The sequence below is a fragment of the Talaromyces amestolkiae genome, assembly GCF_001896365.1.
Source record: "Talaromyces amestolkiae strain CIB chromosome Unknown scaffold2.1, whole genome shotgun sequence".
Lineage (NCBI taxonomy): Eukaryota > Fungi > Ascomycota > Eurotiomycetes > Eurotiales > Trichocomaceae > Talaromyces > Talaromyces amestolkiae.
In genome coordinates, this window is record NW_024468038.1 from 1,836,256 (window position 1) to 1,859,780 (window position 23,525).

Below are 23,525 nucleotides of genomic sequence, written 5' to 3' on the forward strand. Positions count from 1 at the left end.
CTTTAATCTAGTTGATACACGCTTATATAAGAATCTAGGTTTACAATTTTCCTAATGAGGCCTCATCTTGATGTCGATTTCGGTGTGAGAATCCCCCTAATCCCCTAGTCTAACGCGCGCTCATGTACAAATCTAGGCTTACAACCTCATGTATGAGGCCTTCTTCTGGCGTTGAATTTGGTATGTGATTCCCTTCAACCCCCAATCTAGTTGACATGCGCGCTTATATATAAATCTAGGGCACGAATCTATATCAAGCCTATGAATAAGCCTACGTACGTACGAGATTGGTGGTGGATGAGGTGGTGGGTGTTGTGTATTTTCAGGAGCGTTGACGCGTCTCATAGCTATAATCTATGTTGGTAATTATATGTAAAACATAACATTTAAATACATGTATGAATATATAGATAACAATAGTAATAGTACTGTTATATGTTAAAGGCACTACTGTACTCTTACTTATAACCTTACCATTATGTTACAGAGATCTCACTGTTATCTTACAAAGATCTGTCATATGTTAAATCTTGTAATGATCATATATGTATTACCTTTTTCGCCAGATGACAGCGCGCTGTAGTATCACAGAGCTGTCACCAGGCCTTACTGGGCCCTTAAAAATATCCATATATTCCCGCTATTGGTTTACTTTTTCCAGATTTCTGTAGTTCCAAGAAGATTTCTCTAATATAAAATCTGCGTGATTTCGTCGATGATAGCTTGTCCCTCAGGTAAAAATTAATCAACATAGGTGTTGTGAATAACATTAAAACGTACATAGTCTTCAATTGCTAGTGTGGATTTTGACGTAGAATGTATAGTAATCGTGTCCATTTCCCCATCATGTTTGCCTTCATTGCTTTCATTTCTTCCTTTTTGGATTCGGACACGACGAGTGATATCAATATGTGGAGAGAGTTCCATTATGGAAGCGTATCGCTGAGTGTTCGAGTCGACGCATTGTATACTCCTCCGTAGAGACATCAATCCGAATACGCACGCATCCATCCAGGATAAAAGAGACGGGCCCGTGGTCTGATACCAATGGCATGCGGATCTATCTTAAGTTCGAATGGCACATGATTTAGGTATTTGCACCACGTCGCTCGACGACAACTGTTTCGATGGCGATGATGATTTGTTTGCAGTACTGGTAATAATTCTGTTTTGAGTCTCGATTTCTGCTGCTTCCCTCAGCGGTGGCGACCATAACAATGATTTTGACGACGACAACGAATGATCCATTGGGGATGATGGCTCTTTCGTAGTCCTGGTAGTAGTCTCGTTTTGAGTCTCGATTCCTTTGCCCTTCCCTTTGGGCGACTGTTCCAATGGCAATGATGAATTTTTCATAGCACTATTACTCGGTTTCGGCTTCTGTATCGACGAGCTCGACGACGGTTGGGCGTCTGACCGCGATGATGATCCTTTCGTAGTAGGAGGAGTAGGAGTAATTTTAATTTGAGCCTCAATATCTGTAGCCTCCTCCCTCAAAAACACCGATAACTGCTCTTTTATCGCAGTATTGTCGGTAGTTCCAGTGCCATTCTGAGCCTCGAGGTCTGTGGCTGTGGTTTTCTTTTCTCTGTTGCACCACTTGAGAAACCGTAGAGCGTAACGGCCCAAGAGTATAACATAGAAGAAACCAAGTATGGTCACGGCTACAATCTCTTCCGTTGTGAGCTCCATTTTGGAAATGTTTTTATCAATTGATTGATGCGCGGCGGTGGGATATTAGAATTGATGCAAGAAGATGATGTCAGGAGAAAAACGTGTGTTGAATGTGCGGCTGTGTATTTAATATGAAGGAAGCGACAGCTTGTATGGATCAATTGAGGAAGGAAAGATATAGGACTCTGTGGATTGGTAGTAGAGGGAGTCTGTCAATAAATAGACAAGACCTCAGGCAGAAGAGTACATGCCTAGGAAGGCAATTGCCGGAAACTCAGGCAGCCGTAGGCATTTATAGCCTTGAAGGGTTGCCTTCTTCGTACATGTTCTAGGTATTCAAATCTCTATATCGGCTATGAAATCTATCTCTTTGACCTAGATTGTCTTCTAAACTATCATGCACAATCGGCAAAAGTCAATTCATAGAAGGTCGTCGACCAGCGCATGTAGCAAGTTAGGGCTAGATATATTACGCTAATCCCCTTTGGCACGACGCTAATCCACAAAGGGATGATGGTTCCTGTTTGAACCAAATAATCGAGGAATTTTGAAAGGAAAAGTAACAATACATAACTATGGTAGAGAGAACAACATACTTGCTCTCAGGTCATGATATTTGTAAAGTTACTCGTGAAAAGCTTCCATGTTGCTGCTGGATATTTTCGGGGCATAGGAATCACTGGTCCAACAACCAAGACGTGCCTCCGCAATTTGGCTGCGGGGAAAGCGCCTAGGGAATCACGTAATTCCAAGCTACATTCAACCTCCGGCGGACATCTTCATGTCTGCACCGTCATTCGCTACGTTTGCCGTTGAGCACTACAGAAAACAATGTCTGCTACTCATGGGCTCAAAAGGTACCAATTGAGTCACTTACTGACATTGGGATCCTCACCGCGCAATGTGCGTCTCTTCTCCGCGGCCAGCTGGAGGTGCACCTCTCCTCACTCGCCGCCTTCCCGATCAACACCACCGCACCACAAACCATACTCTACAGTCGTGACCAAAGCGAAACCACACACGATAGACCCGCGATGGCTAACGGACACCAAACGACGGATCGGAAAATGTCTCATGTTCGGCTTGAAGCCGGCGCAGGTGGACGAGGCAGGCAGGATATTACAACGCTTGGCGAGGGATTGGAGAGAATTGATTGCTGGGAGTGACGGGTTTTTGACGCATGCAACGAGACGAGCGCTTTTTCAACGGGATGTTGTGTGGGGGGATATGGTAATTTTTCCTTGCTTGAGATTTCAATCCTGTGGCAGTGACTGATGTTTGTCTTGAAACAGGACTCCATGGTAAGAAACCATTGCATGAATGGGGCGTATTGATGGTGATGTCCTTTTTCGATTGATTATAGTCTCTTAGGGTCACATTAATAATGTAGCATATGTACGATACGCTGAAACAGCACGAGTCAACTTGATGCACAACTACGCAACGAACATCGATCCCGCGCATCAAATGGAATGGCTAAACACGGTCGGAAATAAAGGAATCGGCTTGATATTGCAAAGTATCAAGATAGATTATAAATTTGTCCGTTCCCTTTGCTGCAACGGGATAATGACGGTGCGCTAACGAAACCCCGATCTAGCCCATGACATGGCCCGACAAAATCACCGTCTACCACCGACTCACCCAAAATCCCTCCGATACTCTGAACAAATCATACTTCCAGCAAGAAGCTTTGATCCTGTCGGAATACAAACAGCGTCCAGCCGCACGAGTCATCGAGCAGAATTACCTATACGACTACACACAACTTCGCAAAACGAATACTCCGCCGGAATTCATTCTGCGACAGTTCCAAGAGACATGGGCGCTGCAAGAAGAGAGTAAAAAGCAATGGCAGCAGCAAGTTGCGAATATCGAGAATGAGGTGCGCAGGTTGGAGTTGGAGAGTTGGGATAATCCGGATGCCGTTGAAGATATGGGGTCTGCTGGATAGAGTACATATATATATATGGTCGCAAGTACATACCGATAGATTCGATACCTGTATATATACAAAGTCGCGTATGATTGGCCGTCATGCCAATATCACATGATGGCAACGATTGGATCATCTAGGTGAAACGTTTCACCTGCACCCTAAGAACCGAAGCTAAGCTCGTATGATGACAATCACATGAGGAACGAATCTGCAACTACCCCTTAGGCCGGCACTACCACTGTCCTCCCAAACGAAGACGGAGTATGGAGTACGTACGAAGTACGAAATACTAAAGCTGACGCAATTATTTCTACATGGCTTAATATGCCAGATGGTGTAGATAAGTGAAGCCTGATTTATAATTGGGTCGAATATTCTCCATGATCAGCCAACCAAACGCCGATGATCTACGGCCTGTGTCCGTATCAGGCCAAAGTCAAACAGAGGTTCAAATACATAGTGCGTATCGCTGCGTATTTGCGGTCCGTACTCTGTAAATATGAACGCAAAACGCATAAAGTTTTGCGTTCTTTTTTTGCAGATTTTCCTTGTTGCGGTGTTCTAACATCATGCAAGGACGATCATGTTTATTACCCCTCTTGTCGCTTAATCCTTCGACTGAGCCCTAAGCAAATTGCGATAGTTGCTGTTACGTATGTTTGCTTTGACCACGTCTGAGATTGGATCATCGGATGATATTGGCTGTTTGTCTGACTGATCTTATTACGAGGATATCATCAAATGTTGAATATGAGTATGAGTATGCAATTTTTTTTGGTCTTTTTAAATAGTTGTACGGAGAATAATCCGACCGTTGTGATTGGCGAATTAAATGTTGCTTTTTGTCGCTTTCGGCAAGTCTAGACGAACGGTATGGTTAGTAATGGTATTTCGTCAACTACCGCGGGAAGATTATGGTCTGTTGCACCGCGTTGGTGTACATGAAGTATATTGATGAGCCGATGGCATAGAGTCATTGTGTTCATTTCAATCGATGTAAGACAGCTTATGACGAAGTCGTTGTCTTTTGCCTATTGTTGGGCAATCGTCTCTTTGAAGTTTGAAGACCTATTGGTGAAACACGATCGTTCTGAATACTCCAGCGAACGAAACGTCTTGTCCTACATGAAATCATGAATGGACAGACCACTGCGAGACAGCTGTCCCTCCTCCGTGTGTTGATCCAGTCTCTTTGTGGGGGACTGTGGAGTATTGTATGATTATCGGATGCAGAGTAGATCAATTCCTCATACTCTGTAGGCAAGTGAATAGCACGTTATGCTAGTAGTAGCATAGGTACTACCTATGATATCAAACTGACCGCCTGTCAACGTTTGATGATCACTAGTGTACTGCATGAGAATGTGCCAAGCGCAGCCAGGATTACCTACATCCTGGACTGAGGAATGCTGTGCTACATGAGTTTGAAGAAGTATATCTACATAAAAAGTATATATATCTGCGCCACCTATGTACCGATGTATCTGTACCAGTACATAGAAAAATACGAATGCAGATGTTCCGCGGATTCGGATCGAGGCTTGTTTGGAAAGGTGCAGAAAATTGGAAAATAAAAATCAAACGCTGGCGCACTGGGCTTCTGATTGGGCAGCCTGCATGACGATCGACAGTTGCCCCCCAATGCGATCTAGCGCGCTGCATCAGCCAACCTAATTTTCTCGACTGACGCCTTGTTAGGGAAGGCGCTTTACTTCTTCGGGCCAAGTGCTTACAGCTGGGTGTCCCCTTCGGGTAATTTACAGAGCGCTAGTATTTGTGGTTATCGGTTTGTAAGCATACATTCCAGTGACTCAGTCTGATCAGCCACATCCAGCCCAGCCGAAAACTTCGTCCTTCGCTGCAGACTAAGAATACAATGCCAATCGGATTGCACCACCTCACGAACTCTTCTTGCTGTACATAGTACAATGTAGACTGTACGTACTCGACCTGGTAATACTATGTAATTCATTAGATTCGTTGAATGTACTGCGTACTGCCAATCATCATCTATTGCTAATGCTAAGACTAACAGTAATACTCACTGCTCAATACTTGCTGGGTCTTGGCAGATCCGTTTTTCCGCCGTGTCGCCTTCCGACCATCCCTTCTGCCCTTCTGCTCTAGCCTAAATTAATTTCCTTCCTCTCACTTCCACCTCTCTCTATCCATACCCTCTTTCCCACCACCACCATCCTCGTTGAGGAATCTCACAATACATATTATCCTCACCTTTCAGTATATACTCGCATCCCGTGCGACCGACTAATTTACCCTCCTCCACCCTTTAGCCTACACTGCCTGGTCCCTAGTCCTTGGCTGCTCGCTCGCCAAGCTGACTCGGTGCTGGGCTCTGACGCCGTTCGCTCGTCCATGCCACGCTCAGCCGCTGCGGCTCGAAGAGGKCACAACAACAGCAACAATAATACCAGCAGTGTCAATGGCAACGGTCGGAATGAAAATGGGCACCCCGTCAATGGAAAGCGTTTAAACAAGCAAAAGTCATCGAGCCATCTGAACGGCAATGCTAGCGGCAGCAGCACTGCGCACTCCGCCCACCATCTCGAGCTTCGTTCGTCTAGCGATTCGTCGGTCGTGACAACCTCAAGGGCAGACGCTGCAGCGACCGATGGACTCAAGGCAGACGGTGCCGACAACGTTTATACCAACGGTACTGACCACAAAACGAATGGCGATATGGCGTACGGACACTCCAACGGTACTGCCTCGGCGGATTGCGGATCGGCTTCTTCTAAACCGGCATCAGCATCCAAACGCAACAATTCATCGAGTGTAAATCCTTTTCTCTTGGCGTCGACAATCCTCCGGTCATGCCCTCTGTACGATACTATCGCCATCCTGATTTTCCTTCTACAGCTTCCTCCGATTGTCCTCACTTTGGTTCAGTTTCTGTTTGCCTCCTTGACATTTATGCCCCCGGGCGGTGGACATGGCTCGTTTACCTCGAATTTCGATWTTTTCCARGGMCCCGCCGGTACGCCTTCGTTTGGAACCATGATTGCCATGGATGGATTTTGTCTTTTACTTTGGGGTCTGTTTATGTGGACTTGGGCACAGAACTTTGCCTTGGATTTGGCTCATGTACAGGTTGCCATTACCCTCGGAGGCGGCGGTTCAGGTAAAAATGGCGGTGTCAATGCGTTCTGTGTCGGTATAGTATTACTTTTGCATATCGTCAGAAGTAAAGGCATACAGGACTTTGTCATCGGCCATTTATCCTCCGCCCAACTTATAAACCCGGATATTTTATCGCGCTGGTCACATTTGATTCCCCAAGAATTTCGAAGAACGGAGCCACAAACATCTCCAAGTTGGCTGAGAAGTCTTCTTGCTATTCATATTTTAGCACAGGCAGGTACTGCCATGGCCAGACGGTCGATGGCTCGAAATCGAACGCCTCAGCCGTCTCGTTCCGGAAAACGTATCGACGCCGAGGCCTCCGCTGGTTCTCAGGCTCAGATTGATTCTGCATTTGAGTCTACGGCAAGCATGACGTCTTACGGCGTTGATGGCTCGATATCCGGTCCGTCTGCGTTAAAAGAAAGCAGAGAACGACTTCAAAGCGCCAAAAAACGAAGAAGACAGGCAAATCAGGTTCGAAGTAGACAGCCGTTTTGGGCTGCACTTGCAAGCACCAAAGTTACCGTTATGAGAGAATATGAGCATTCCAGAGCTGTTTCGAAAACTACCCGCGGCCTTCCGATGACCGAGGATGACCTACAGGGTATCACACTTGACGACGGTTTGGTTTGGATTACAAGCGTGGACAGTTCGACTATCAAATTTGCTGCTGGCGACTTGGCCACAGCGGAAGACAATTCGAGTTCGACTAGATGCGACGATGCACAGCTGGAAAGTAACGAAGTGGAACCATTCTACGTCTGTGTCAACGGAGCGTTATGGGCTACGACCAATATGTGCAAAGTCACCGATGGACCCAAGGGCACCAGCGCTGTTCAGTGGAGGGGTGAGATTTCTGGACTGGCTCCAAATTGTGCTTACACATGCTCCTTTGTTCGCAACGACACAGAGGAAGAAATCTGTTCTCTGAGCGTCAAGACACCCGCAGCACCGGACACAGATCAGAGTACAATTTCCATGATGCCAACTCCGCCTCGCCCTTTCCATCGGCCTTCCTCACCGACCACAACGCTGAGGAATTCGATTGCTAACGCGGAAGCAAAGCTGAACGAAAAGCGCTCTCGTTTGAAAAAGGCCAAAGGTGACCACAAGATTGCCATATCTCGCATCAAAAAGGAAGTAGACAATTACACCCATCGACTAAGCAGTGGAAGTGACGAAAACAAACAAAAACAACGATCATTACAACTAGAACGAAATATTCGCCAGACCGAGGAAGCCACGGCCGCTCTTGAATCGCAACTCGGCAGCTTGGACAAGATACCCGAGGAGGAGCTTGAAGAGTGGCAGAAGCAAAAGGCCGAGTTCGATCAGGAAATGGAACGACTAAAATCCGCCAAAGAGGAACTATTGAACGCCCGTACATCCGTCTCCCGCGACCTCGCTAATCTTGAGTCAGATCTCGCCTCTTCTGTTCAAAAGCGTGACCGACTGCAAAGTCGTAAGACCCGGCTTAATGAACAGTATGAGAGAATCATCTCTGCCAATGCTCAAGGTCTGAACGAACGAGAACGACGAGCTGCGGAGCAGTTTGCTCGGGAGCAAGAACAAGCCAAGATCGAAGCCAATTTTAATGAGCAGCTAGCAAGCATCACCCGGGCCGTTCAAGACTATCAACTGCGCACAAATCAGTTGTGGCAACAAGCGTCCGGCATCGAGCAAGCCATACAGCAACAACAGCAACAGATGCTTTTTGAGACTGGGCCTCTGACTCCTGAGGGGATACTCCCTGGAACTCGTCATTTGCCAGAGGAAGGAGAAGAGGACGAAGAGGACGAGCTCGACAATGGCCCTGCTTATAACAACTTGACCATCACGCCTGCCAACAGTCGGTCAATCTTGGGCGCGAGCTTCTCTGCGCTTAGATCTAGCCCGCAGACGTCTTCCTCGTTTCTTGCTGGCTCGACCTCTCAAACTGCCAGTCCGTTGCAAGCTACCCTTCAACAGCCGACCGGATACCAAGCCTCCCCCCGTGTGAACGTGAACAACTATTTTGGAGGACGCGATTTTGCTTATCGAGATCGGTCGTCTTCCAACCGCTCAGCACGTAGCAGCTTGTACGCTGATCTTGATATCGACATCAACCGCTACCTACTTGATCCGGTTGATCGCCTCAGTTCTGGATCCGATGGTAAAGGCCAAACCAGCCCGACTTATGGTCCTGTCGGCAGTCCGTTCACCCGAGCCGGAAGTCGTGGTAGTGGAGGCAGCAGTGGTAACAGCGGAAGTGGCAGTGGGAGCGGTTCTCCTCGGTCTACGCGGGCAGAAGGATTGTAATGTCATTACGCGCGCGGCAGCGGTCGTCCATGCTTTGGTTTTCGTTCTGGATAATCCAATCTTCTTATCTTCTCTGTGCTTAGTGCGATGGTCTTGCGGAATGAACTTTTCGTCCTTCCAGCTGGTCGGTCAGTACTATTTCGAATCGTGGTTCATCCACATTGACAAATTCCTGGATGAATCCACATATGTATGTACTTTTTGACTAGATAGATAGATCAGCTCAGTGACAGCCTCGGAGCTTCAATCAAAAGAACCTGCCTATTCATGCTTCTATTATACTCGTATCTGGATATCTAAATATTGTACACTATTTATACATTCATTCAAACCTTCCGTTGTGTCTCCGGGCGTGTCACGACGTCTCCTCGCCCATTCCCCAAAACCGGGTATCAGCATACATCAAACAGAAATCCTCTTTCACATGTCGCCTTCCTTCTTCATTTATAGCATTTGTGCCACCAGGCGCTATGATCCTGCGCACATTGCCTAGCACAATCATATGATCGTATACCTGCACCGATTTGTCGGGCAGATAGTCGCATTCTAGAATAAACGTGAAATCTCCTCCTTCTTTTTCTTTGGTATTCTCGTCGACGCTGTGATTATTTCGCTGTCGACTAAGCCGCGGTAACAACATGGACTGATTCTCAGTCTCAGTCTCATGATCTGTAAATTCAAACCGATCTAGTTCGACATTCTCATTTCCGCGCGAAAAATTCCGCGCTAGCCTTGCCATTGACGCTGTTGGAGAGAGTATATGTACCAGAAACCGTCTAGAGGATTGTAGTGCTGCAAGAGTCTCAGAGGGTTGGCGTACGTTGAATGTTATTATTGGTGATGGGTGGAGGGTGACGGTATTGAAGGAGGAGACGGTCATTCCTCTGGGTATCGGTTTGGATGATGGTGGGGAAGAAGAGGAGGCAGTCACGATTGCGACAGGGTGAGGAATGCGGCGCATGAGGAGGCGGATTTTGTGGGATAGGGAGGAGTCGTTTTGTTCTTGTGATTCTGGTGTTTGGTTGTATTTAGAGGGTGTCGATGAGAAGCGTCGATATCGACATATTGATGTCGTTAGTTGTTGATATATGGGTTGTGAATCTATCATATCTCGAAATCAGTAATCAGTCTGGAGTGCCAGCACGAAGCTAGTACTTACTGCTGAGTTCATATAATATTCGTCTTTGCGCTGCTCGTCGCACGGAAAGCTGCGGCGATATCAGTAGCTTCATCTTGCTCTGTGTTGTGGGCGCACAAAAGCCACTTCGAAAATAATAGTACACGCGGCGTCTAGAAGGTCGCTGAAGTCATCATATCGTGTTCTAACGAGTTCAATGCTGATATCTGTTGTATATATCTTCATGATGACCGAAAATCTATCGATCAAGTTAAAGTTGATTTAAGCCTGTTTTGGTTAGAGGGCGCTTACATAATATAAACCTTAAATTATCTCGACCTCCGCAAGTTTTGTCGGACTTCCGCAACAACGACTCTGCGACTTTGTCAGTGTCAACAACGGTGTGCAATTGACTCGGCATACATACGATCAAAGCCATGTCGCTCAACACCTCCTTCCGCCGTGCTACAACCGGCACCGGCCCCTCCAAGACCCTCCTCAAATCTACATCCACAACATCTCCATCAACATACATCTGCACCCAATGCCGACACGCAAGTCTCCTCCGCCGCCCCAAACGACCCTACACATTCACGCAACTCATCGCCCTCTCGGACGGAAGCACATTCCTGCACCGCACCACCTCGCCCACGCCCGTTTATCGCTCAACGCGTGACACACGCAACTCCCTACTTTGGAATCCGACAAGCAAGAAACTGCTAACCGTGGAGGACGACGAGGCGGGTCGCTTGGCCGCTTTCCGTGCGAAATTCGGAAGGAGTTTTGATGCCGCGGGCACCGCTGCAGAGGAGGCTGCTGCTGCCGTTTCTGGAGGACCACCTACAGCGAAGGGCCAGAACGTCGATATGAAACAAGCGCAGGACGCGGCGATTGATGCTGCAGCTGAGAAGGCACTAGCACAGGAGGAGGCAGATCTCCAAGAGGAGGAGGATAGCTTGTTGGATCTGATTAGTTCGTTTGGGCAGGAGAATAATGGGAAGAAGAAATAGGGTTCTTGGTCTGATTGACTAGACTACATGCATCCAAGGATATACCGAACAATCCGTCAGATACAGCAACTTCTGTCCGGCATTCATGATTTCTTTTCTTTCTTATTTTGTACTTTAAGTTTTCGATGTATATTAGAACCAATATCCGATTCTATTTTCTTGTGTTCCCTTTTCTACACCAAACTAATCCAACTGCTAATCCAACTGGTTTTATGTATTCAGAACTTGACTCAATCAAAACTCAAACTCATACTCGGCAGTCGTACTCGACCCGAAGCCAGAGACACCTTCATGTCGCCAATTGTTTAAAGCATTAACATCAACGACCCTCCTAGTCCGTCCGCGGTTACGCCCGCCGCTACCACCATCAAATTCATCCAATTTATGTGCCTCCTGATCATCGCCTGCACCCCCTGTAGGATTATAATGGAATGGTCGTCGAGCCCTAGGGTTCGCGCGCCGAAGCCATCGTCCAAAGGGTGTGCAGAAGATGGTTGCCAGGAGCCATATGAAACATAGCACTCCGAATGCGATTTTGGCGAAGTTTGTGAATGGTTCGCCTTCTGCCATTTTGTTTATTTGTATAGGTTTGATGGGGTTAATATCTCAAGATTGGAGTTTCCCGTGTTGAGTTAGGTTTTCGTATGATAGAACTGTGTGAGGGAGTAAGAGTTGAATGATACATGTAGCGGACATACTCTCCCCATCTATATATGATTACTGGCCGCTCTATGTGTTTCCCTTTTGACGTCCTTCTCCATCAAAACCTGCTGCTTTTGGTACAGTCATCCTGGGCTTCCCTGTTCATTTCGAGAGTACCTGGAAATCTGGAAACCACGGGTAGTTGCCGCCGAAATTGCTATTTTTCATGTAAATATGATCTATTCGTAAACATCATCATCGTAATCCCGTCTCGGCCACAAATAGAATTCAGGATTGGTCTCATAGCCCGTTTCGCAGGAGCACTGCGACGTCTTCGTACTTCCGGCTCAGGTTGTGTAGCTGCGGGTGTGAATTGCGCTGGTTGAGGTTGAGCAGATTCAATAGGCCGAGTAGTGAAGATATAACAAAGTGCTCTCTTACATGTCAATATCATACAGCTTCTTTCACCTCCCTCCATGCTAGCATACATGAGACAGTAGTAGCTTGACCAAGCTGAAGGGTTGAGAGTGAGGCAGTATCAACCATGTTACATGTGAATGGCTTCGAAGGTAGAAGCATGCTTATGAATCTAGAGTAAGGAAGAGAGTGGTATCCATTAATCTACCGAGATAAGCAAAGAATCAATGTCATAGTCTTGCGTGCAAGATACAGGTATTTGAAAAAGCCCCATCCAGCCCCGGAATATCCATTCCAATCTGCTTCAAGTTTCCAAGATCATTCTCCAAGAGCTGGCAGTCGTTGCTGTGAATTGTTCACTGAGTCTGGTGTTTGAGGTGCCCTAGTCCCGAATAATGCAGTCTGCTTTCCATCATCAATCAGTCCTTCTCCTCTTGAGCGAAGGCCGAACATCGTGAGAAAGTTGACCCTGAACCACCTGACTCTTGATTCGCTGACTACCACCCTGTTTTCTACCCTGCTGCTCAAGGCCGGTTGCGATCTTCGGATAATCTTTTTTAGACTGCTCATCGATTTCCTCAGACGTACGTTTCTTGCCATGTAAGGCCCGACAAAGCCTGAACATAACGTACCCTGCGAGATACGAAAAGCATAACATTGCAAAAAGGACCAAGAAAGGAGTCAAAAGGAGCTGCACCAGATTCCGCAGAATCTCACACAGGCTGAACTCGATGCATTGAGGTCGGGATCGGGATTGAAGACGGGGTGGGAACATTGCGCTTTGTTCACAAGAGTCTGGTGTTGTTGTAGTTTGAAAGGAGAGATCGTCAGACCGTATGGCTGCGTGAGGTTTTTGTTGGCTTGTCAATCTTTGTAGAGAGGTATCAGTGTGCAAAGAGGCGTGAGAGAAGGTAAAGAATTCACAATATATATAGACATCCTTTTCTATTTATACCCTGCTGTTTCGAGTCCCTGTTTCCTTGTTTACGGCTTTTTCCATCAGGATGACTGTTTTGGGTACCGCCAGACATTCTACAAAGAGTATAGTGAACATCGGTGATTGCCGTTAATGTTGCTGTTTGATATGACGTGACTGTCAACAGCTGATTGCAGAATGTAGGGTTCACTCGTTATGGATGACCCATCAGAAATACAGCTAGACTCATAAAGGGTCCATTCATTTACAAAGAACGAAAAAAATCTCATAGCAATAATGGTATACTCGGTACAGAAGTGTCGAAATCTCCATCTAATGTGTTTCCTCTGCTGCCACAGCGGCAGCAACAGCAGCAGCCCTCTCCTCTTCAGCATCGGTTGCAGATTCATTGTTAGACTCGACTGCTGCTGGTTCTTCTTCATGATTCTCCGGCTGAGGTGGATACAATGGGTTCCCTTCTTCTCCAGCATCGAGTTGCAGCAAGAAGCTCTCCCATAGTTCAATGAGCTAGAAATAGTAAGCAATGAATCTGCAAAACGTGTATATGATTGATGTACCTCTTTCTGAGCCTCAACAGCTCCCTCCAAGAAAGTCTCTACACCCGACTTGAAATCCTCGACCTTCTCCTTCTCGAACCTCTCTAGTTCATTCCTCATCAATCGGCCCATATCCTCAAACAATAACCGACTCTGATGGACCTTTCGCTCTGCATCAGCCACATCAGCGTTGATCTGGTTGATACGATCTTGTTGCGATTTTCCTTGTCGAAGCAACTTCTCTTGCGTGTGTCTTCTCTTTTGGAGCTCTGCTTCTGCCGCATGCCAGCTGTGAAATGACTTTTGTCGCTGAGAGAAAGCGGTCTTGATACTACCAATAAGTCGGATATACTCGTCAATCGTAATTCCTAACGTAAGCACATCTTGCTGGGCCTGTCGCTCATAAAGTTCACGTATCCGTAGCTGGAGCTCTGATAGACCTTCTAGCGGACCTGAAAGAACCGGGGAAAGCTCAACTGCCGCTAAAGCATGGAGAGAAGCCGAAAAGTCACCAGCAGCCTCGGCGAGACCTTTCCGCTGAGCAACAACAGTGTCGATGCCTTTCATCAATGCTTTGAGCTGATTCTCCAGAGCATCGAGGTAGACTTTGCGATCATGGAACCACTAGTTTATGTCAGCTCAGCTGGCCTCGTAAGAGATGAAAAGGTACTCACATCATCATGCTCAATGAACTTGCCACCTCCACCAACGGAGATACCCAAAGAACTAAACATGCCCTTGCTCTGACCCAGATCAGGCTCACGGTTCTCTTTATTCTTCACGTCCGCTCCAAAGGTCTCGCTTTCCAAGAATATCTTGAGATCTGCATCATGTTGAAGGATCGGATGCGCTGCAATCTTATTAACCATGCGCTCCAAAGCAGCTCTTCGGGATTCTACAAAGTTGGTATCGAAACGGCCAACGGCTTGTTTCTCTGGTGGCGGGGGAACAACGACACCGGGGTTGTTGTTGTGTAGCTGGTTGTAAATCCACAGAAAGTCTCTGTAGCGGCGACTGACTTCGAATTCTGGCCGACGGTATGCTTTTGACGTTGTCTATACGCGATTAGCTTAGCTAGATGTGAGACTTTGTTGAACTTACCTTGGTACGAATCTGATATACGATATGACTGCTAGTCAAATCGCCAACCTTGTGAGGATCGCCCACCGTAATGTTGAACGTCGGCTTGGCAGCTTGTTCAATACTTATACTAGGCTGAGTCTGTCTCTTCTGCGTCGCCTCAGCACCCGGGAACTGCACCGGTGGTGGATTGACGGTTCGTTGCTGTTCCTCGCTGCGGTCGACGGGTGCCCCGGCCGATGATTGCGCCGCCGAATAAGCTGGCTGCGCAACTCGTACGCCTACTGCTTCTTTGAGTGGTGGTGTAGGCGCCTCCTCTATTATAGTTGATTCTCCTAGCGGTCCCAGAGGATCGGAGGTGTCGTCGACAGCTTCCAATTTGGTGACCTGCGCGCTGACTTTTCGCGCTGTTCTGGGTCCACGGCGAGCGGGCGATTGAGGAACGGCTGAGGGTTCGTGTGTCGTCGTTTGTGTGGTTGTAGAAGGGGTTGTTGAGCTCTCTATCAATCACTTGTTAGCATGTAACGCCGTTATTCTGTCCGAGAGCAACACCTACCGTTTGGTCTGGTCGAGGTCGAGGGTTCGTCTGGCACCACTATCAGCTCAACGGCTTATGCATAACGGGAAATTACCTACCACCCCAGGGTGATTCGCCGCCGTCCAAATCCATGCTTAAGTCAAATCGCGATTGTCTTAAACACCTGAGTCAAATAATGAGCACCTGGCAATGGGAGTTTATGAGTATGAGGGGAGATGACGGAAGTCGGGGCTGTGTGGAGATGGCGGCCGCTTCTAAGCTCGTGGTTGGACAGGCAGCCGCATATTTACATCTGCATAGTACACCCTCTAGAATTAATTGAATGCTGTTATTCAAAATCTTTTATTTAACGTCCTCAGGAAATTATCTTCATTGTACTACGAGATATTGAAAATCTTCAAAGGACGATTACCTCATGTAGACTCATACTCATTGGTCGCATTATCGGATATCGTTTGCTCGTGCGCTATTTTGCCTTGTTGATATCCCATGGAAGTCCGAGTTTGTGCATTTCCACAGCAAGTTGGAAGAGCCAGTCCAGACTCTCGCACTGGGTCTTCGCCTTGGCGGGAGTATCACCCCAAACATAACTAACATGGTTAGTACCTTGATTTGACCTTGAACATACTCAGAACTTACATTCCGTGACGACGAACCAACACCGCATATGTATCTGGGTTGGCGTTGATGGCTCTTTCGAGTCCTTCGGTAAGGTCCTCCTCAAAAGGGGTGTTTTCAATAATGGGGATCCGGAGCGTGTCGTGATAGTTGTGCATTCCCTTTCCTTTCCCTTTAGGAATTCCCTTGATCTGCTCGATATTGCTTATCTCGAAGTAGCCCTCTCTTCCGTACTCCCGCTCCACCAACAATGTCACGAGCACAGCCCATTGGGAGTGTGTATGGATACAGCATCCGGCCCCGCGCTCGAAGGCAGTAAGAAACAATGGCGTACAGTCGGATGGCTTTAGGTTCTTTGGTTTGCGAATATATTTCCTCTCGGAGGGCGGGTATTTGGGAGTTGGAAATTGCATCACAAACATATTCTCAGGCTGTATGAGCTCCTTTTGCACGCCGGACGGGGCAATGAAAATGTGATCTCCATGGCGGATTGACGTCTGCAAAGTCGGCATAAGCGATCGGATCAATAGATCAAGAGCGACTGTTGTTGTAGACACTTACCCCGCCACCAGTACCTGTAACCCATCCCCAAGTGTAGAACTTTCGGCACATCTCTGGGATCAGGTTTGCTGGATGTTGGGGATCCGAGGACTGGATAAGATGATCATTGTTGTCCTCATCTTCGTGGCCGTTCGCAACGGCGACCTGGTTAGAAGTCTCTGCCATGATACGAAGAATTGTTTATTCCAATCGTGGTTGTAAAGACACAACTTCAGTTGAATCTCGAAATTCTTTGGCCGCGGGGCATGATGTCGCAATCGCTGCTCTCATTGGTCAATCAGTCGCAACGAGGGAGGGGCGCCTGATTGGGTGCTGCGTCAATACAGCAGTTTGAACTTTCCTCTTATAAAGTCGCTGACATAAGCCAGTCACTCCCTCCGTATACCTAGCGCATACTGATCGATGTCTCTTAACGGACATAGCATGGCAGAGAATCAGCCAGATGTTGCAATGTGTCCAGTCCAGTGTCCAAAGAAGCTCATAGAACAGCGTGCGGAGAAGACTAAGTACGGCTGGGCTAAGCCGAGTGGAGTCGGCGTTCAATGTACGGGTTCAAGGCGCCGCATCTCAAAAAACAGCACATAATGTAAACAAGCAGAGTCGCGGGTAGTAGACTGAGATCATCGCAGGGGTACAATGAAAAAGCCAAAAATATCGACAATAAAGGAATAAAGAAAGAACGAAAGAAAAGAAAGAAGCAAGGAAGGAGCGACTGAAGGAACATTGCAGGAAGGCGGATTATCTAATCGAGGCTAATCCCAAAGAATCCACGGGAAGCTCACCCAACGGACCAGTGAGAAGAGGCCACCTTTGACGATTGCTTGGAGCTTCAAGTTATAAGCCAGATTTCCAGCACCCGCCCTCCACCACATCTTCCTTCCTCTTGTGTTGTTGTCGCTGCTGTTGTCTTTTGCCTCCCTCCACTGGAAGTTTGAAACTAATCTTTCCCTCTTCCACTTGTTTCTGGATAGCTGTTTGTCACTATGCGTTTCAACGCCGCTTTGACATCGGCCTTGGTCTCGTCGGCTGGCCTGATGGGCCATGTGCTCGCCGACGAGGTTGACGTGCCGGCACCTGATGCCACTTCCTCTGCCATTGAGCGCCCTACCTTCACCGTGAGACTATTAACTTCATCCTTTGCTTTATCTCTTGCTAACAGCATCGCTTCTACAGCCCACATCCCTCAAGGCTCCTTTCCTAGAGCAGTTCACCGATGACTGGAACAAGCGCTGGACTCCTTCCCATGCCAAGAAGGAGGATTCCGCCTCAGATGAAGACTGGGCCTACGTTGGAGAATGGTCTGTTGAAGAGCCTACTGTCTTCAAGGGCATCGAAGGCGACAAGGGTTTGGTGCTGAAGAATCCCGCTGCGCATCACGCGATCTCGGCCAAGTTCCCCAAGAAAATTGACAACAAGGGCAAGACCCTCGTTGTTCAGTATGAAGTTAAGCCACAGAGTGAGTCTTGTCATAGTCACAGCTAAACCAACGCTAACGTTTCAGACTCCCTTGTTTGTGGTGGCGCCTACTTGAAGCTTCTCCAGGAGAACAAGAAGCTCCACGCCGAGGAATTCTCTAACGCCTCTCCCTATGTGATCATGTTCGGTCCCGACAAGTGCGGTAGCACCAACAAGGTAAGAATCATTGCAAGCAAGTTAGAATGAAATACTGACTCGACTAGGTTCACTTCATCTTCAAACACAAGAACCCCAAGACTGGTGAATACGAGGAGAAGCACATGACCAGCCCACCAGTCCCTCGCACCGAGAAGACCACCTCTGTCTACACCCTCATCGTCAAGCCTGACCAGACCTTCGAGATCCTGATTAACGGCGACAACGTCAAGAACGGTACTCTCTTGGAGGACTTTGCTCCTCCCGTCAACCCTCCCAAGGAGATTGACGATCCTAAGGACAAGAAGCCTAGTGACTGGGTTGACGAAGCCAAGATCGCTGACCCCGAAGCTACCAAGCCTGAAGACTGGGATGAGGAGGCTCCTTATGAGATTGTCGACGAGGAAGCTACTAAGCCTGAAGACTGGTTGGAGGATGAGCCATTGACCATCGCTGACCCTGAGGCCGAGAAGCCCGAAGACTGGGATGACGAGGAAGATGGTGACTGGCTCGCTCCTACCGTCCCCAACCCCGCTTGTGCCGATGTCTCTGGCTGTGGCCCCTGGACCGCTCCTCTGAAGAAGAACCCTGACTACAAGGGCAAGTGGTCTGCACCTCTTATCGACAACCCCGCCTACAAGGGACCCTGGGCTCCTCGCAAGATCGCCAACCCTGACTACTTTGAGGACAAGACTCCTTCCAACTTTGAGCCTATGGGAGCTGTAAGTCTGCAAAGCCTTCGATTCCAGGAATGCTAGCTAACTATTCTAGATTGGATTCGAGCTCTGGACCATGCAGAACGATATCCTCTTCGATAACATTTACATTGGCCACTCTATCGAAGACGCTGCTACTCTCCGCGAGGAGACCTACGTTGTCAAGAAGGCTATCGAGGTTGCTGAGGAAGAGGCCTCCAAGCCCAAGCCTGAGAAGAAGCCTGAGGCCGGCGTTACCTTCCAGGAGGACCCCGTTGCCTTTATTCGTCAGAAGGTCGACCTTTTCGTCAGCCTCGTCCAGCAAGACCCTATTGAGGCGGTCAAGACTGTTCCCGAAGTCGCCGGCGGTCTGGGTGCTATTTTGCTTGCTACCGTCTTGTTCATCTTTGGTGCGATTAGTGCCAGCAGCCCTGCTCCTGCTAAGGCTGCCGAGAAGGGCAAGGCCGCCGCTACCGCTACCAAGGAGAAGGCTGCTCAGGCTGTCAGCTCTGCCACTGACGCTGCTAAGAGCGCTACCAAGCGTACCACCCGATCCTCTGCCGAGTAAATTAGTCGAGAGAGGAAAGAGTCATTTCGTGATATACCATGCAGCCTGTACTGCACCCACTCTGAGTCCGTTTCTCGTTTCAAACAATGGTCAAACCCAGATCATAGGAGAGGCATACAGCAGCAGATACAAAAGGTGTTTTGCTATTCGTTCATGGATTCGACAGTTCTGTTTAGGAAGGCGTTAGTATCTTAGTCTTTGCTTGCAGCACGTGTATACTGTTCTTATGCATTCAATATCACCATGTTTAAATGTTCATTGCTTCTAAATGGAGGTTTAACAAGAATATACGATGATACCGCATCGGACCGTTGTCCCGCTGATCCCGCATTATCCATATTATCCGTGAAGCGCGGAATGCCCTCGGCAGGAAAGCCGAGGGACCGAGAGTAACCTACAGTAGCCCTTTGTAGCCGTTGGACTTTAATTGTACGGAACTGAATATTTCCTCATATCAACTGCCTGGAGAATACACGGATCATTCTGAATGCAACTGAGATAGACATTGAACAATTCCGTATAAACAATAAAATGCGGTAATAGACAACAGCGGTGGACCAGCGGTGGGCTATCTAATCAGGGAGATAGGCGTTTCTCAGCGGGAGCAGCTCGGAAATGTCCGTTGCTTCGGCGACCCCAGCCAATCAACTTTACCTCGGTGGGAGCTCCCAGCTTGCGGGTTGAACTGGTTTGTGGGGGATAAGGGCGCGCCAGCTACCTCTCTATTACATACATCTACGTAGTACATCTACTTCTACTTCTGCTTCCTCTCAAACTATTTCTAGTTTCTTCATTCCTACTCTCGGTCTTTTCTCAAGTGAGTCTGGTTTGTGATTGTTGCCCCTACACAAGAACATCATCAACATGGCCGCTCGTCGTTCTCTGGCCCGGGGTATTCCCGCTCTCCGCACAGTCTCTCCCCGCATTGGCCTCACCACGAAACCAGTCGCTGGGACGTGGGCGACCTCGAAATCGCCATCGTCACTGTCGCAGTCCGTGGTGTCGCAGAACACCAGAAGACACATTCACATTACTGCTCGTCGCTCCTCCCAGCAGCAGTACGGCACCCAATCTGCCGCTTCTACCACCACCGAATATCCTACATCCCACGAACAGATCACAAGCCCCCTCGACACAACCAACTTCATCGACAACGAATTTGTCACCTCCAAGGCGTCCGAATGGATTGATTTGCACGACCCTGCTACAAATAATCTCGTAACTCGTGTCCCCCAGAGCACAGATGAAGAGCTCAAGGCCGCTGTCGCCTCAGCTGAGAAGGCCTTCCCTGAGTGGCGAGCTACCAGTATCATCGCCAGGCAAGAGATTATGTTCAAGTTTGTGAGCTTGATTCGTCGTGATTGGGATCGACTTGCGGCTTCGATTACCCTTGAGCAGGGTAAGACATTTGCCGATGCTAAGGGTGATGTCCTCCGTGGTCTGCAGGTTGCCGAGACGGCCTGTGGTATTACCTCTCAGATCACGGGAGATATTCTCGAGGTTGCCAAGGATATGGAAACTCGCAGCTACCGAGAGCCCCTTGGTGTCGTTGCTGCTATTTGCCCTTTTAGTGAGTCTCTGCCAATAAGTTGTCTCTGGCCATGAAGCTGATATGTATAGACTTCCCTGCTATGATCCCTCTCTGGTGTATCCCCGTTGCCACCGTCACCGGAAACACCATCGTTATCAAACCCTCTGAACGTGACCCCGGTGCGGCCATGATCCTGGCCGAGCTCGCCCGTGAAGCCGGTTTCCCGCCCGGTGTTATCAACATCGTCCATGGCGCCCACAAAACCGTAAACTTCATCCTCGACGAGCCCGCTATCAAGGCTATCTCTTTCGTCGGTGGCAACAAAGCCGGCGAATACATCTACTCCCGCGGCAGCGCCAACGGTAAGCGCGTACAGGCCAACCTGGGGGCCAAGAACCACGCCACCGTTCTCCCCGACAGCAACAAGAACCATGCCCTAAATGCCATTGCCGGCGCCGCTTTTGGGGCTGCTGGTCAGCGATGCATGGCTCTGAGCACATTGGTGATGGTCGGCGAGACCAAAGAATGGCTGCCCGAGCTTGCAGAGCGCGCAAAGCAGCTTCAGGTCAATGGCGGATTTGAGGCTGGTGCCGATCTCGGCCCTGTTATCAGCCCGCATAGCAAGAAGCGTATTGAGGATTTGATTGCTTCTGCGGAGAAGGAGGGTGCCACTATTCTTTTGGATGGTCGGGGCTACAAGCCGGAGAAGTATCCTAACGGAAACTGGGTATGCAACTCTCCTTTACTTTGAAAACTTTTCTTTGAGGATCGGTATAATTAATGTTATGGCAGATCGCCCCCACAATCATCACAAACGTTACGCCCGACATGACCTGCTACAAAGAAGAAATCTTCGGCCCCGTCCTGGTCTGCCTCAACGTCGAAACCCTCGACGACGCCATCGCACTCACCAACGCCAACGACTACGGCAACGGCGCCGCCATCTTCACCACCTCCGGCTCCTCTGCGTCCCGATTCCAAAAGAACATCGAAGCCGGTCAACTAGGCATCAACGTGCCCATCCCTGTTCCTTTGCCCATGTTCTCTTTCACCGGAAACAAGAAGAGTGTCGCCGGTGGCGGTGCAAGCACTTTCTACGGTAAACCCGGTCTGCAGTTCTATACCCAGCAAAAGACCGTGACGAGTTTGTGGCGTAGTGAGGATGCTTCGCATACCCGTGCTAGTGTTGTTATGCCTACCCATAAATAGGTATCAGTCTGTATGTAATTGGCGTTGCTTCCTCTGTGATTACCCAATGTGGTTATTTAGTTTTTCAAAAGCAAATTCAGTATGGAATAATTGGCGATATTATAATTGCAATGCATTGGTGTTCATATCAAAAACGATCTATCTACACGAGCAAGATCGAATGGTCCGTCTTTGATGTGTATCAAAATTCACTGCACTTGACATGTCATCGTGAAAATAGAGAGGAGACTCTATATCAGGCCGCTGCAACTCTACTAACCCTGGAAGTCGTATACCAAGCGTCCAAAGAGGTACTTGCCCTCTTGGGTAGCAACAACGAGACGACGGCTGTGGTATCGCTGGCCATTGATAGTCTCAAAGCCCCAGATCTAACAACTATCAGTATATGTTTTACGTCGGAAAGAGAGAATGCATACCTGCTCAGCAGACCAAGGAGCCTCCTCACTCCTCACAAAGCTTTGCAACCACAACCCCTCACCCTCGGGATAAGTCACGCCATCCTTCTCCTGCACATCATCCACCAAAAACCCCTCGGGATCTTCCTCGCCATCAACCGTAATCTCACCCCTCAAAAACCTCTGGATTTTCTCCTCCTTGGGCTCCGTTTGCACCTCAAACACAGGCCTTATTTTGCCATCTGCACCCTTCTGTCCACGAACAAGCCGACTCTGAGCCGCACATTTCCCAAATGTGCGATCCTTATGTTCGCGAACGCGCCAGTCTGTGGTGCGCGATTCGGTAGACTTTATGCCGCCTGTGGCGGTCTGTTCGATGTTGATTTTTGTGATGGGGGCGTTGGAGGGGTCGTCAGCGTTGGGCTCGACGTGTTGGGTTACGGCGAGAGTTATGGTGGCGACGCCGATTGCTTTGCGGGTTAGCCAGCCGATGCCTTGCTGTAATACTCGTTAGTTGGTACGGGATGTTTGGCTGGTGTGTTGAGGGGTAGTTTACGAGAGCGAGGAGGGCGTCAGTGTCGGTGGAGAGAGTTTTGTTCTGGAGATGTCAGTTTTCTCTTGCTATTAGTGATAATGGGAATGACTTACCAGAACCCAGGTTCCATTGAGGTTCTGGATGGTGGTGTCTGCGGGGGCGGCCATGTTGGATGATGGATGTTATGGATGGTACGAGATAGGTAGAGTATGGTAATATCGCGAGATGCGAGATCTAACAATTTATGAGGGAAGCAAAGTCAAGAGGTAAAGATAGAAAAAGACTAAAGGCACCGCCTGATATTTATACTCTAGTCCAGCAAGGCAGCCGGCATTCATGAATCATGTGAAAGCAAAAACAAACGTTCCTGCATCAACATGAACCAATTGCGTGTCCTCACAACATCGAACGAAGTTATTGCCTGATTTGTCCAAGTCAATCTGCTCGCAACCCTCGCTATTCGTTTGGACTTA

The 23,525-nt window shown here is 48.4% G+C and overlaps 9 protein-coding genes across 9 annotated transcripts; 5 read left to right on the top strand and 4 right to left on the bottom strand.

Annotated features, from left to right (window-relative positions):
• Positions 1-1,065: 1,065 nt before the first annotated feature.
• On the bottom strand, positions 1,066-1,692 carry BHQ10_001883 (uncharacterized protein; the record flags this gene model as incomplete). The annotated part of the gene is made up of 1 exon (XM_040873968.1): positions 1,066-1,692. One exon carries the CDS (start codon positions 1,690-1,692, stop codon positions 1,066-1,068), a length of 627 nt encoding a protein of 208 aa, XP_040730388.1.
• A 1,585-nt stretch (positions 1,693-3,277) lies between these two features.
• BHQ10_001884 (uncharacterized protein) lies at positions 3,278-3,628 on the top strand (the record flags this gene model as incomplete). The annotated part of the gene is made up of 1 exon (XM_040873969.1): positions 3,278-3,628. The coding sequence occupies one exon, from the start codon at positions 3,278-3,280 to the stop codon at positions 3,626-3,628; it is 351 nt and encodes a 116-aa protein (XP_040730389.1).
• A 2,358-nt stretch (positions 3,629-5,986) lies between these two features.
• Positions 5,987-9,052, top strand: BHQ10_001885 (uncharacterized protein; the record flags this gene model as incomplete). Its single annotated transcript, XM_040873970.1, has 1 exon — positions 5,987-9,052. The coding sequence occupies one exon, from the start codon at positions 5,987-5,989 to the stop codon at positions 9,050-9,052; it is 3,066 nt and encodes a 1,021-aa protein (XP_040730390.1).
• Positions 9,053-10,606: 1,554 nt separating this feature from the next.
• BHQ10_001886 (uncharacterized protein) lies at positions 10,607-11,179 on the top strand (the record flags this gene model as incomplete). The annotated part of the gene is made up of 1 exon (XM_040873971.1): positions 10,607-11,179. The coding sequence occupies one exon, from the start codon at positions 10,607-10,609 to the stop codon at positions 11,177-11,179; it is 573 nt and encodes a 190-aa protein (XP_040730391.1).
• Positions 11,180-13,487: 2,308 nt separating this feature from the next.
• BHQ10_001887 (uncharacterized protein) lies at positions 13,488-15,461 on the bottom strand (the record flags this gene model as incomplete). Its single annotated transcript, XM_040873972.1, has 6 exons — positions 13,488-13,682; positions 13,733-14,335; positions 14,386-14,766; positions 14,813-15,291; positions 15,348-15,377; positions 15,428-15,461. The coding sequence occupies 6 exons, from the start codon at positions 15,459-15,461 to the stop codon at positions 13,488-13,490; spliced, it is 1,722 nt and encodes a 573-aa protein (XP_040730392.1).
• A 334-nt stretch (positions 15,462-15,795) lies between these two features.
• BHQ10_001888 (uncharacterized protein) lies at positions 15,796-16,673 on the bottom strand (the record flags this gene model as incomplete). Its single annotated transcript, XM_040873973.1, has 3 exons — positions 15,796-15,919; positions 15,969-16,444; positions 16,509-16,673. The coding sequence occupies 3 exons, from the start codon at positions 16,671-16,673 to the stop codon at positions 15,796-15,798; spliced, it is 765 nt and encodes a 254-aa protein (XP_040730393.1).
• An 818-nt stretch (positions 16,674-17,491) lies between these two features.
• BHQ10_001889 (uncharacterized protein) lies at positions 17,492-19,382 on the top strand (the record flags this gene model as incomplete). The annotated part of the gene is made up of 5 exons (XM_040873974.1): positions 17,492-17,623; positions 17,682-17,964; positions 18,010-18,140; positions 18,188-18,841; positions 18,891-19,382. 5 exons carry the CDS (start codon positions 17,492-17,494, stop codon positions 19,380-19,382), a joined length of 1,692 nt encoding a protein of 563 aa, XP_040730394.1.
• An 864-nt stretch (positions 19,383-20,246) lies between these two features.
• BHQ10_001890 (uncharacterized protein) lies at positions 20,247-22,122 on the top strand (the record flags this gene model as incomplete). The annotated part of the gene is made up of 3 exons (XM_040873976.1): positions 20,247-20,952; positions 21,003-21,640; positions 21,706-22,122. The coding sequence occupies 3 exons, from the start codon at positions 20,247-20,249 to the stop codon at positions 22,120-22,122; spliced, it is 1,761 nt and encodes a 586-aa protein (XP_040730395.1).
• Positions 22,123-22,376: 254 nt separating this feature from the next.
• BHQ10_001891 (uncharacterized protein) lies at positions 22,377-23,219 on the bottom strand (the record flags this gene model as incomplete). The annotated part of the gene is made up of 4 exons (XM_040873977.1): positions 22,377-22,490; positions 22,539-23,015; positions 23,074-23,115; positions 23,166-23,219. 4 exons carry the CDS (start codon positions 23,217-23,219, stop codon positions 22,377-22,379), a joined length of 687 nt encoding a protein of 228 aa, XP_040730396.1.
• Positions 23,220-23,525: the final 306 nt, after the last annotated feature.